Raw genomic sequence first — 13010 nt, 5'->3', positions numbered from 1 at the left:
TATGATTCTCAGTACTTTTGGTATGAGAGGCAGAGGAGGGAACACATACACTGACTGGTACACCCATGGTGTTACCAGAGCGTCCACCGCTATTGCCTGAGGGTCCCTTGACCTGGCGCAATATCTGTCTAGTTTTTTTTTTTTTTTGAGACTGGACGCCATCATGTCCACCTTTGGTTTTTCCCAACGGTTTACCATCTCTTGGAAGACTTCTGGATGAAGTCCCCACTCCCCCGGGTGAAGGTCGTGTTTGCTGAGGAAGTCCGCTTCCCAGTTGTCCACTCCCGGAATGAACACTGCTGACAGTGCTATCACATGATTCTCCGCCCAGCGAAGAATCCTTGCAGCTTCTGCCATCGCCCTCCTGCTTCTCGTGCCGCCCTGTCTGTTTACGTGGGCGACTGACGTGATGTTGTCCGATTGGATCAATACCGCCTGACCCTGAAGCAGGGGTTTTGCTTGACTTAGGGCATTGTAAATGGCCCTTAGTTCCAGAATGTTTATATGAAGAGATGTTTCCATGCTTGACCACAAGCCCTGGAAATTTTGTCCCTGTGTGACTGCTCCCCAGCCTCTCAGGCTGGCATCTGTGGTCACCAGGATCCAATCCTGAATGCCGAATCTGCGGCCCTCTAGTAGATGAGCACTCTGCAGCCACCACAGAAGAGACACCCTTGTCCTTGGCGACAGGGTTATCCGCTGATGCATCTGAAGATGCGATCCGGACCATTTGTCCAGAAGATCCCACTGAAACGTTCTTGCATGGAATCTTCCGAATGGAATCGCTTCGTAAGAAGCCACCATTTTTCCCAGGACCCTCGTGCACTGATGCACTGACACCTGGCCTGGTTTTAGGAGATTCCTGACTAGCTCGGATAACTCCCTGGCCTTCTCCTCTGGGAGAAACACCTTTTTCTGGACTGTGTCCAGAATCATTCCTAGAAACAGGAGACGTGTCGTTGGAATCAGCTGCGATTTTGGAATATTTAGAATCCACCCGTGCTGACGTAACACTAACTGAGATAGTGCTACTCCGACTTCTAACTGTTCCCTGGACCTTGCCCTTATCAGGAGATCGTCCAAGTAAGGGATAATTAAAACGCCTTTTCTTCGAAGAAGAATCATCATTTCGGCCATTACCTTGGTAAAGACCCGAGGTGCCGTGGACAATCCAAACGGCAGCGTCTGAAACTGATAATGACAGTTTTGTACTACAAACCTGAGGTACCCTTGGTGAGAAGGGTAGATTGGGACGTGGAGATAAGCATCTTTGATGTCCAGAGACACCATATAGTCCCCTTCTTCCAGGTTTGCTATCACTGCTCTGAGTGACTCCATCTTGAATTTGAACCTCTTTATGTAAGTGTTCAAGGATTTTAGATTTAAAATTGGTCTCACCGAGCCGTCCGGCTTCGGTACCACAAACAGCGTGGAATAATACCCCTTTCCCTGTTGTAGGAGAGGTACCTTGATTATCACCTGCTGGGAATACAGCTTGTGAATGGCTTCCAAAACTGCCTCCCTGTCGGAGGGAGACTTTGGTAGAGCAGACTTCAGGAACCGGCGATGGGGAGACGTCTGGAATTCCAGTTTGTACCCCTGTGATACTACCTGCAGAATCCAGGGGTCCACTTGCGAGTGAGCCCACTGCGCGTTGAAATTTTTGAGACGGGCCCCCACCGTGTCCGAGTCCGCTTGTAAAGCCCCAGCGTCATGCTGAAGACTTGGCAGAAGCAGAGGAGGGCTTCTGCTCCTGGGAAGAGGCTGCCTGGTGCAGTCTTTTTCCTCTTCCTCTGCCCCGGGGCAGAAATGAGTGGCCTTTTGCCCGCCTGTACTTATGGGAACGAAAGGACTGAGTTTGAAAAGATGGTGTCTTTTTCTGCTGAGAGGTGACCTGGGGTAAAAAGGTGGACTTTCCGGCCGTTGCCGTGGCCACCAGGTCCGATAGACCGGCCCCAAATAACTCCTCCCCTTTAAACGGCAATACTTCCATATGTCGTTTGGAATCCGCATCCCCTGACCACTGTCGCGTCCATAACGCTCTTCTGGCAGAAATGGACATAGTACTCACTCTTGATGCCAGGGTGCAAATATCCCTCTGTGCATCACGCATATATAGTAATGCATCCTTCAAATGCTCTATAGTTAGTAATATACTGTCCCTATCCAGGGTATCAATATTTTCAGTCAGGGAATCCGACCACGCCACTCCAGCACTGCACATCCAGGCTGATGCGATTGCTGGTCGCAGTATAACACCAGTATGTGTGTATATACCCTTCAGGATATTTTCCAGCCTTCTATCCGCTGGTTCTTTGAGGGCGGCCGTATCAGGAGACGGTAACGCTACTTGTTTAGATAAACGTGTGAGCGCTTTATCTACTCTAGGGGGTGTTTCCCAACGCGCCCTAACCTCTGGCGGGAAAGGGTATAGTGCCAATAATTTATTAGAAATTAGCACTTTTTTATCGGGGGAAACCCACGCTTTATCACACACCTCATTTAATTCATCTGACTCAGGAAAAGCTACTGGTAGTTTTTTCACTCCCCACATAATACCCTTCTTTGTGGTACTTGTAGTGTCAGAAATGTTCAATGCCTCCTTCATTGCCGTGATCATGTAACGTGTGGCCCTACTGGACATTACGTTTGTCTCCTCACCGTCGACACTGGACTCAGTATCCGTGTCTGGGTCTGTGTCGACCCACTGAGGTAACGGGCGTTTTATCGCCCCTGACGGTGTCTGAGACGCCTGGACAGGCACTAATTGATTTGTCGGCTGTCTCATGTCGTCAACATTTTTTTGTAAAGTGCTGACATTGTCACGTAGTTCTTTAAATACAACCATCCAGTCAGGTGTCGACTCCCTAGGGGGTGGCATCACTAATACAGGCAATTGCTCTGCTTCCACATCATTTTCCTCCTCATACATGTCGACACAATCGTACCGACACCCAGCACACACACAGGGAATGCTCTGATAGAGGACAGGACCCCACTAGCCCTTTGGGGAGACAGAGGGAGAGTTTGCCAGCACACACCAGAGCGCTATATATATATATATAGGGATAACCTTATATAAGTGTTACTCCCTTTTATAGCTGCTGTTTATAATTTAGCTGCCAATAGTGCCCCCCCTCTCTCGTTTTTACCCTGATTCTGTAGGGACTGCAGGGGAGAGTCAGGGAGCCGTCCTTCCAGCGGAACTGTGAGGGAAAATGGCGCTTGTGTGCTGAGGAGATAGGCTCCGCCCCTTCACGACGGCCTTATCTCCCGCTTTTTTCCGGAAAACTGGCAGGGGTTAAATACATCCATATAGCCCAGGAGCTATATGTGATGTATTTCTTTTGCCATCCTAAGGTATTTCTGTTTTTATTGCGTCTCAGGGCGCTCCCCCCCAGCGCCCTGCACCCTCAGTGACCGGAGTGTGAAGTGTGCTGAGAGCAATGGCGCACAGCTGCAGTGCTGTGCGCTACCTTAGTTGAAGACAGGAACGTCTTCTGCCGCCGATTTCACCGGACCTCTTCGTTCTTCTGGCTCTGTAAGGGGGCCGGCGGCGCGGCTCCGGGACCCATCCAGGCTGAACCTGTGATCGTCCCTCTGGAGCTAATGTCCAGTAGCCTAAGAAACCCAATCCACTCTGCATGCAGGTGAGTCCGTTTCTTCTCCCCTTAGTCCCACGATGCAGTGAGCCTGTTGCCAGCAGGTCTCACTGAAAATAAAAAACCTAAAATAAACTTTTACTCTAAGCAGCTCAGGAGAGCCACCTAGCATGCACCCTTCTCGTTCGGGCACAAAAATCTAACTGAGGCTTGGAGGAGGGTCATAGGGGGAGGAGCCAGTGCACACCAGCTAGTTCAAGCTTTTACTTTTGTGCCCAGTCTCCTGCGGAGCCGCTATTCCCCATGGTCCTTACGGAGTCCCAGCATCCACTTAGGACGTTAGAGAAATATCATTCTTACAGGAGAGATGATTGTGTATACATGTTTTGTGTAGGATAGTATGGATGGTGTGATGGTTAGCATTACTGCCTCACAGCACTGAGGACATGGGTTCGATTCCCACCATAGCCCTAACTCTGTGGAGTTTGTATATTCTCCCCGTACTTGTGTGGGTTTCCTCAGGGTACTCCGGTTTCCTCCCACAACTCAAAAATATACTTGAAGGTTGGCTCCTAACAAAAATGTAATGTGCTGCACTCGTGATATGTTACACCCCGCAGGCATGGCTGGGATCGCCCAAGATATATTGTATGCAAAAGGACAGCATATGATGTATCTTGGGCGATCCTGCTGCCGGGGTGATTGCCTGCGACATGTCAGATGGACATGTCACAGTAGTGTATGGAGCCCTTCAGTATGGCACCTATGATGAACGATGCGCGGCCCCGCGGTCGTTCATTGTTGGTTCGTCAATTTGGATGATGATAGTTCATCATTCAGATCAATCCTTGTCAAAATGAAATGCATCTGCAAGTGTGTACGGCCCTTAAATGAATCCTCTTATGATATATTGCTCTGATGTGCATCTGAACATTATATTAGGCGGATCACATGGTGTGTGTATATGCCCGGTTGTGCGTGCCCGGCAGCCATTCATCGCATCGTCCAGATAGGATGATGCAATAAACAACGGCAGGCTGCTAAAGGCAGCATGGAATGTTATATTCTGCCTTTGTCCACTGCGTCATGTAGTGCGCACGGACAGGGCCCTTAATGCTCTATCGTCATACACGTGTCTAAAGCTTCCAGAACCGCTGGGGGTGCCAGACTTCACTTCTGCCTCGGTGTGTGATTGTTATAGTCTTCCCCCTCCTGCGGAAGCAGCATGGCAGCTTGCTTGTCCGTCCTCTCAATACTTCCCCCTCTAGTGGTGACACGAGTGGATTGGTCCGCGTGCCTTGTGTTATACACAGTTCTCATTTATGAGTGAAGATTGTTTTGCAGCATTTAATAGTTACGAGGTGTCTTCCTGCTCCCGCACTGACAGCCCACACTGCATAAGCACAGTATCAGAGACCCGGGATACAGCAGCCCTACTTGATCCTCTCTGCACGCCTGCTTCCTGCATTGTGTAGCTGCATCTCATTTATATATAACACAGCATTGTAAAGGTAAGATTACAGGCATGTCAAGGAGCTAGAAGTCATACACAGTGATTCATACACAGTGATACACACACACACACTACATTGTAATGCTATTTCAGACCCGCCAACATGATCCGCCCCACTAGGTACAACATGATTTCCATCACCTGTGTTGAACTAGTTAAATGATAAGAAAGCTGTTTCTTCACAGGTGATGGCAATAATAAATTAAGAGGGAAGTCCAGAAACAGAGCATGTTGTACCTAGTGGGGCGGGTCATGTTGGAGGGTATGCTATTTCTGCTGCGGGGTACACTGGGCTCCACAAGGAATAACATAGGGGTGTAGAGTAGGATCTTTATCCGAGGCACCAACAGGCTCAAAGCGTTTAGACCAGGCATGTCCAAACTGCGGCCCTCCAGCTGTGCTGTTGTGAAACTACATATCCCAGCATGCCCTGACACAGTTTTGCTGTTAGAGAATGCTAAAGCGGTGTCAAGGCATGCTGGGATGTGTAGTTTCTCAACATCTGGAGGCCGCAGTTTGGACATGCCTGGTTTAGACTTCCTAAGATGCACAGCGCCGCCTCCTCTATAACCCCGCCTCCGTGCCAGTGAGCTCCGTTTGTAGTTGGTGCCTGCAGTAGCAGGTCACTTAACAGGGGTCTGCTTCATGCAGCCTATTCTTAGCTTTAACTTTAAAGACAGAAGAGGATTCTACAAAGGGCTGCAGCAGGATGTGTCTGATAGACGTCTCTGCTGCAGCTCCATCACCCACAGCGGTGCTGTATACTCCCGCGCCACGGTTGCCGGGTCACTACAGCGGAGGCGCCGGCTTCTTCCTCTGTCCTCACGTGAGTCACACACACGCTGTCGTCTCCCGGATTGCAGGGCCGCTGACAAGGGGGAGGTAAGGGGCTTCTGTGCCGCACTTTGCACCGCTCGGCCGTAGGAGGTGGGCCGCGCTGGTGTGGACACAGTGGGCTGATTTTCCACTAGCCACCAGGGTGATTCTATATGGGCACAGGTCAGGGGGGACGTTGTACCATTCCCCACCCCACCCCGCTCCGCTTTCTTTACTGCCCACACGCCCGGTGGGGATGCCAGCAGGGGGAGCAGGCCGCACCTGATGCCCCTCCCCCCAGCCCCAGGGTGCCATTTCTGCAATGTTCCCGCCCTGGAGCTGCTTCCTCCTCCCTCCCTCCTGGTCAGCAGCCATTTCAGATAGAGCCTTGCTGTTCCTGGGATTGCTGGGGCAAATCCTCCTCTGTGGAACCGCCCGACTGCCAGTGCTGTGCTTCATACAGGACACTTGAGTATTCTACCTGTCACTGGGACAGTGTTAAGAAAGAGTGCATACTGTCAGGGTTGTGTGGTACAAACACCCTGTGATATACATCCAGTGCTTACTGCGTTTGTTATATCTATTGTTATCACATATAGCCATACTGAGTATTACTTTGTATTGCTAGTCCAGTGCAGTTTATGGTACATAATTTCTGCATGGTGAACGTGTGACTATATATGTGTGTGTGCATGTAGCTGCTGCGTGGTTGCCTTATTGCAGGGTATTTCACTCAGCGTGCTACTCCTATATTACTATACCTGTGGGGGCCAAGTGTTTCAGGTTTTCTCTGATAATGTTGGTTTGTTTCACAAGATATGCTACTGGAGTATTTTTTACTTGTGAATTATAGTCACCATATGTTCTATTCCTATTGAACCCTCGGTCTGTGCCAGCTTCGGCTGTTTCTCTGAGAGTTCTTACTAGGTATAGTGCTACTGAAAAAACAAAAAAATTTTGTACCGGATTGCCCATTACTGTGCGCATTGTTATGTCTGCTACACGTGGCAACGACGTTGGGGCTTCTCCCACACTGCGTGGTAGTGAGGCCACTGACGGAATGGAGGATAATTTAGCAGCTGAGCGTTCAGGGTCAGGGGCTTCCTTGCCCCCCAGTGGGTCGGTAGCACTCGGGGCATCACAAGAACCACCTTGGGCTACATTTTCCACATTGTTAAACACGCTTCTAACTAAATTGACACCCCCTGTGGGACCACCTGTGCCGCTACCACAGCTTATGGTCCCCGCTGTGAACCCGCCATGGGCGGATTAGCTTTCCACTCAGTTACAGCATTTGAACTGATCCATGTCCAAATCTAAGGGTCACTCTCGCCCGCATAAGACTAAGTCGTCCTCTAAAAGGGCCATTACCTCCTCCCGATCCACGGCATTAACTGACACGTCTTCCGAGGAGGACGGTGCTTATACTGACCCCTTGGACACTGACGCTGATGTTTCAGATGGGGAAGGGAAATCGTCCGTGGATGTCTCGGATTTGATTGAGGCGATACGGCTCATTCTTCAGGTGGCTGATGATTCTGACACTGTCTCCAAGAAACCTAATAGGTTTAAGCATAAGAATGTGGTTAAGCAGGTTTTACCCTACTCTAAACACCTGATTGACATTCGTCAGGAATCCTGGGAAAATCCGGGGACAAAGTTTACACCGAATAAGAGACTGTTGGCTCGCTATCCTCTCTCTGCGGAGGTGTGTAAAAATTGGGTAACCCCTCCTCCTGTAGATTCTCATGTGGCGCGTATGGTTGTTTCCTCTGCCCTGCCAGTAACTACCGTCACCTCTCTGAAGGAACCAACGGATCGTCGGGTGGAGGGCTGTTTAAAAGCGATTTATACCCTGTCTGGGGCTGTTCAAAGGCCAACTATTGCAGCGACTTGGGCTGCTGAAGCTGTTGAGGCATGGGCTCAGGAACTCGAGGTGGAACTGCCTTCTGATGCATGTGAGCATGCTCGACAATGTCCCTGATATATTGCCACGGCTTCTCTGTACCTTAAGGAGGCGGCCTCCGATGCCGGGGTGCTCGCGGCCAAGGCTGCTACTGCGTCCGTTTTGGCCAGACGTATCCTTTTCTTGAGATCCTGGTCGGTGGATTTGGATACCAGAAAGACCCTGGAGGTACTTCCTTTCAAGGGAGACATTCTCTTTGGAGAATACCTCAATAATATTGTGGCTGACCTGGCTACTGCTAAAACAGCCTGCCTACCTAGTACGGCTCCTTCCGCACAGAAGGCTAAAAGTACTTTCCCTCGGCCCTTTCGTACTCCAGGTAAAGCAAAAGGTCAGGCGTACCCAAAGCAAGCCCGTACTTCCAGGCCTGCTGAGCCCAGACCGAAGGTGCTTGGGCCGCCTGTCAGCCAGCTTCAAAAACTGATAAGCCGGCCGCATGACGGGACGGGCCTCCCTCTGGGGGATCTCAGGGTGGGGGACCAACTTCTAGGTTTTACCCAGGAATGGTTGAAGACCACTTCGGATACCTGGGTAAGGGAAGTCGTTGCTCAAGGTTACGCCATACCCTTCAAGAATCGCCCCCCTCATCGATTTTGCCTAACAGATGTGCCTCTGGATCCGGCAAAAGCAAACACGTTGCACTCTGTGGTTCTTTCTTTTTCATCCACTAGGGGTCACTGGAGTACTCTAGGGATATGGACGGTTCCACAGGAACTAGGCACTGAATAGTTAAACTTTGACTATACCTCCCCTCCATATTCCAGAGTACCTCCAGTGTTTTTTCGGTGCTCACCGAGACTAGGCTTGTGGAAGTTGATCCACAATGACTGAATTTTTTGATTAATTTTTTTTTGGAATCCCTTTCCCCCTTCCAAGAAGGCGAGGGTCTGGGATAGGAAAGCTGCTGAAGCAGCTGTGGGTGTCGGACTTCTCTAGAAGAGCTCCCTCACTACCACGTGCAGGTCACCTGCAGTAAAAGGCTGACAGTGCTTACAGAGAAGCCCCGTCATTGCCCTCACCACAGGGTCCAGGTATGTTGAACGGGGCGGTCGGCTCACGCTGCCGCCCTGCTGTGTGGGATACTGTGTGTGTGTGTGTATGTGGCCGCCGGCCGCTGCCTTCAGCCGCCCGCCGCTGTTTATGCTGTGTCCCCCGCCGCTCTGAGCCGCGCCGGCCACGTTGATTTATGCATAGGCCGCTCCACGGCTCTATGCAGCGCGCTCCCCAGCCCTCGATGCCACTTCCAGCTCCCTCTCCACCATAGCCCGTGCTCCGTGTATAGAGAACGATACACACGGAGCACGGTAGGGGGCACACAAATGTGAGTAACTTTGATGCCACAGTGATGTTCCCTGCACACACAAATGTCAGGGTCACTGGATAAAATATCATGATTCAACTCTTGTTGATAAAAGAAGTATGTTTACTAGAATACAGCAGTGCTGCATATGTATTACAATAGGCTATTAAGTCTTTGTTAAACAGGATACATGGTGCTCATATATGTGCAGGTTTGAATGCAACATAGTATGTTTATTAAATCTGCTTACATAATTAAGTCTGCATATTTAACCATTTTTCCTGTTGTTTTTCCAGAATTTCTTGTATTACATCTCTCCTCCATTGAAGGTGCAGGGGTGTTAAGGGGAATTTGGAACCAGGCATATTGCTGACGTGTATTGCACTTGGCCAGATATATATTTGTAAAGACACCTTAGTGCTATTTACTGAGTCGCGCAAGTTGTATTTTGTATTGTCTGTCGGTATAATGAGTAAGACACCAGCAAAGACTATTATTCTTATCATAACTGTTTATAATGATATTATCCCAAAGACTGCAAATCTGAATCATGGCTGTGGTCAGCCAAATACTGGCTTTGTTCACTGTTGTAAAGTAAGATGTGTTATACAATTGGTCAGCACATGGTGATTATAAAACAGTATCTGTGGAGCACTGCAAGCATTGTGAGTTCAGGCTCACCTGCAGCAGCTTTGCTTAATTCACTTAGCCACACCACAATTGGATACGCCCGATCTCATCTGATCTTGGAAGCTGAGCAGTGTTGGGCCTGGTTAGCCACCTGGGAATACAAGGTGCTGTAGGTATTTTTAAATCTACAGCCACACCACACTGCATTCGGGACCCATTAACTAAGCTGCGGTTAAGCAGCAGACTTCTCAGGTTTTTAAGCCTGTGAGTGGTCACATTTAGTTTCAGACTTCTAAGAATTATTATACTTCTGAATCAGGATATATCTGGATATGTGTATGGGTATATATATATATATATATATATATATATATATATGTGTGTGTGTGTATGTATGCATATATGAAATACATATATATTTATAAGGTCTGAGCATGTGTGAATATACATGGTTGTATATGTGTGTATATATATCTATATATCCAATTGTAAAGAAGGCACTCACCAGACTGGTATTGAAAATGCAAAAGACGTTTATCAAATTTCACATCAGCGACTTATTCATGGTTGGTCATGACCAACCATGAATAAGTCGCTGATGTGAAATTTGATAAACGTCTTTTGCATTTTCAATACCAGTCTGGTGAGTGCCTTCTTTACAATTGGATGTATTATGGGACCTTGTGGATACAAGCTACTCCCTGGAACTGTGACACCCCAGCAGTTGGCATCGGTTATATAGTGAGTGCCACTTCACTTACTTTGGAATATTTGATGATATCAATACGGTATACTTCTAAGTGAGCACCCTCCATGATTATTTGGACAACTGTTGTTCATTTTTTCTTTTTTGACGACTCTATAGCAGTTTTTTCTCTAAAAAGAAAAAAAATTTTGTTAGTGATATTACTTTTATTCAATCTGTCAGAGATCTCTATCTATTTGACCACATTTGGTTATTTTAATTGCCCTTATCTATGTGTGGACTGAATCGCTGGATGTAATAGTGTTCATACTCTCACCTGGTTTAGGATGTCTCTGAGTGGAGGCATATTAGATGAGAACTCTTTAAGTGAGGCAGAGAATGCATTTGTTAGCTACACTGATGATGATATTGAAAAAGTCCCATTTAATCAGACAGACTGACCAATTACCAGCTCGAACACCTTTAGATCTTTTCCACAAACTTAATAAACTGAAGAAGAGGGAAATAGATTTAACCCTGCACGGACAGTTTCTGTCCGAATACTATCGGAAGAAGAGAATCCCCAGGGGATTTAGAATTGCCAATACTCCCACCATTGGTAGAAAAAATCCATCTTTTTGTGTAAAGTGGTGTGGAATATTGAACAAATGTTCATCTGATTTACTGGTACTTGTAGTAGAGGAAGTGGGGACAGAACTTAAAAAAGTAAAGAGTGACATCGAAATATTTGAACGGGAACACACCTCCAGTTTGAAGGCTGACAAGTCAGAAAATTGGCTAGATAAGATTAAATTACAAATTGACAAATACCGATCTGACTTGTTGGCATTCAAGAGGAAGAAATGGGAAACTGTGGAAACTGATTACCAACAGCATTCGGTATATAAGTGGTTATCTGGTGACGATCAATCCACCAGATGGCGACGTAACCGACAGAGTAGATATAACCATAGACAGCAAAGGTTTAACTATCCACAGGGGTATTCCTCGTCTGACTCTGAATTCACAGACAGCATACCACCATCCGGGATAGGGGCGTCATCTTCTTTTTTAGGACCGGGCACCAGAGTTCGGAGAGCCAAAGTCGCCACAGGCGACCCCACCCGCGGAGGGGGAGGATCAAAGCCACGGGGACGAGGAGGGAGAGGTTCCCGAACTTAATATTTAATTTATCTACCCATGTGCTATCGGAGGCCGAAACCTCACTGTTAAGTAAGGGTCTTTCTTTTGTCCCTACCTGTCACTTCAAGTCCTTTAATTGGTCCATCGAAAGATATAAGATGGGACGTCAACTACGCCTCAGGGAATTTTTTGATAATAAATTCATCAATAATCAGCCGCAGTGTGAGGTACGGCCACTTGGGATGTTTAGGAATACCAGTAAATTTGATCCTATCTCTAACAACGCCAGTTTAAAAACCTTTTTACAGGTTATTGATAGTGAGGTATTACAAAACAAGGGTGGTAGCAGAGGCTACTCCAATCTATCTAAAATTGAATGGCAAGCATTAAGAGATTTAAAACAAAACACCAATCTGGTAATTAGGAATGCAGATAAGGGAGGAGCGGTAGTCCTTCAGGATTTCGCTGATTATGATCTCGAAATCAAAACACAACTATCTGATAATAACACCTATGCTAAGATCTCTTACAACCCGACCCCTAGATTTAAAAAGGAGGTTGATGACTTGCTGGTTCAGGCACTACAATGTGCATGGATCAATGATGACGTCTATGATTATTTATCAGTGACCTACCCTATCTGTCCCATCATCTACACCCTGCCCAAGGTGCATAAATCCCTAATAAAACCTCCAGGGAGGCCGATAATATCTGCACAAGGATCCTTGCTACAACCGCTGGCACGGTTTGTTGACCATTTCCTCCAACCATGTGTGAGGGTGATGGACAGCTATATTCGTGACACTAGCGACCTCTTGGGAGTATTGGCCCGCATCACTGATGATGTATCCACCTGCTTACTAGCCACCCTAGATGTAACATCATTGTATACGGTTATTCCCCATGAGGAGGGGATTGCTGCTGTAAGGGAGGCGTTGATTAAGGGCCCTTACGAGGGTCCCCCTATTGAATTTATTTTGAGTCTGATCAGATTGGTACTTACGTATAATTATTTTCAATACCAGGATGAGTACTATGTACAGTTGGCGGGCACCGCTATGGGCTCTAATTTGGCCCCGGGGTTCGCCAATCTGTACATGGCGAAGTATGAACATGAAAACATTTTGTGCAATTATGCTGAGCACATTGTATGTTACAAGAGATACATTGATGATCTCTTCATTGTTTGGCGGGGCTCCGCCGAACTGTTTTTTGCCATGGTGGATACCCTGAATGCTCTCAACAGTCCAATAAAACTAACTGCTACAGTGAGCGAGTCTAATATCAATTTTTTGGACATTACAATATACAAGAATCCGTCTTTACCATCAGTGCTCGAATATACTCTATACCGT

At 47.6% G+C, this 13010-nt stretch overlaps 1 protein-coding gene across 4 annotated transcripts in view; it reads left to right on the top strand.

The window, feature by feature from the left end:
• Positions 1 to 4784: 4784 nt before the first annotated feature.
• PUS10 (pseudouridine synthase 10) overlaps positions 4785 to 13010 on the top strand; it is a 236160-nt gene continuing 227934 nt past the window's right edge. Inside the window, exon 1 of one of the 4 annotated variants that reach the window (XM_063918222.1) lies at positions 4785 to 5113. Coding sequence is in view for 1 of the 4 variants with exons in the window: in XM_063918221.1 (XP_063774291.1) it covers positions 5761 to 5941 (181 nt within the window). In the remaining 3 variants the exon portion in view is untranslated. Of the gene's footprint in view, positions 5114 to 5741; positions 5998 to 8738; positions 8929 to 13010 lie in introns of those variants that run through there. The other 3 variants (XM_063918221.1, XM_063918223.1, XM_063918224.1) reach the window with 3 other exon arrangements.

Source organism: Pseudophryne corroboree, chromosome 4 (assembly GCF_028390025.1).
Source record: "Pseudophryne corroboree isolate aPseCor3 chromosome 4, aPseCor3.hap2, whole genome shotgun sequence".
Classification (NCBI taxonomy): domain Eukaryota; kingdom Metazoa; phylum Chordata; class Amphibia; order Anura; family Myobatrachidae; genus Pseudophryne; species Pseudophryne corroboree.
Note: the sequence above shows the minus strand (reverse complement) of the source record. Positions and strands in the feature narration are given on the sequence as shown.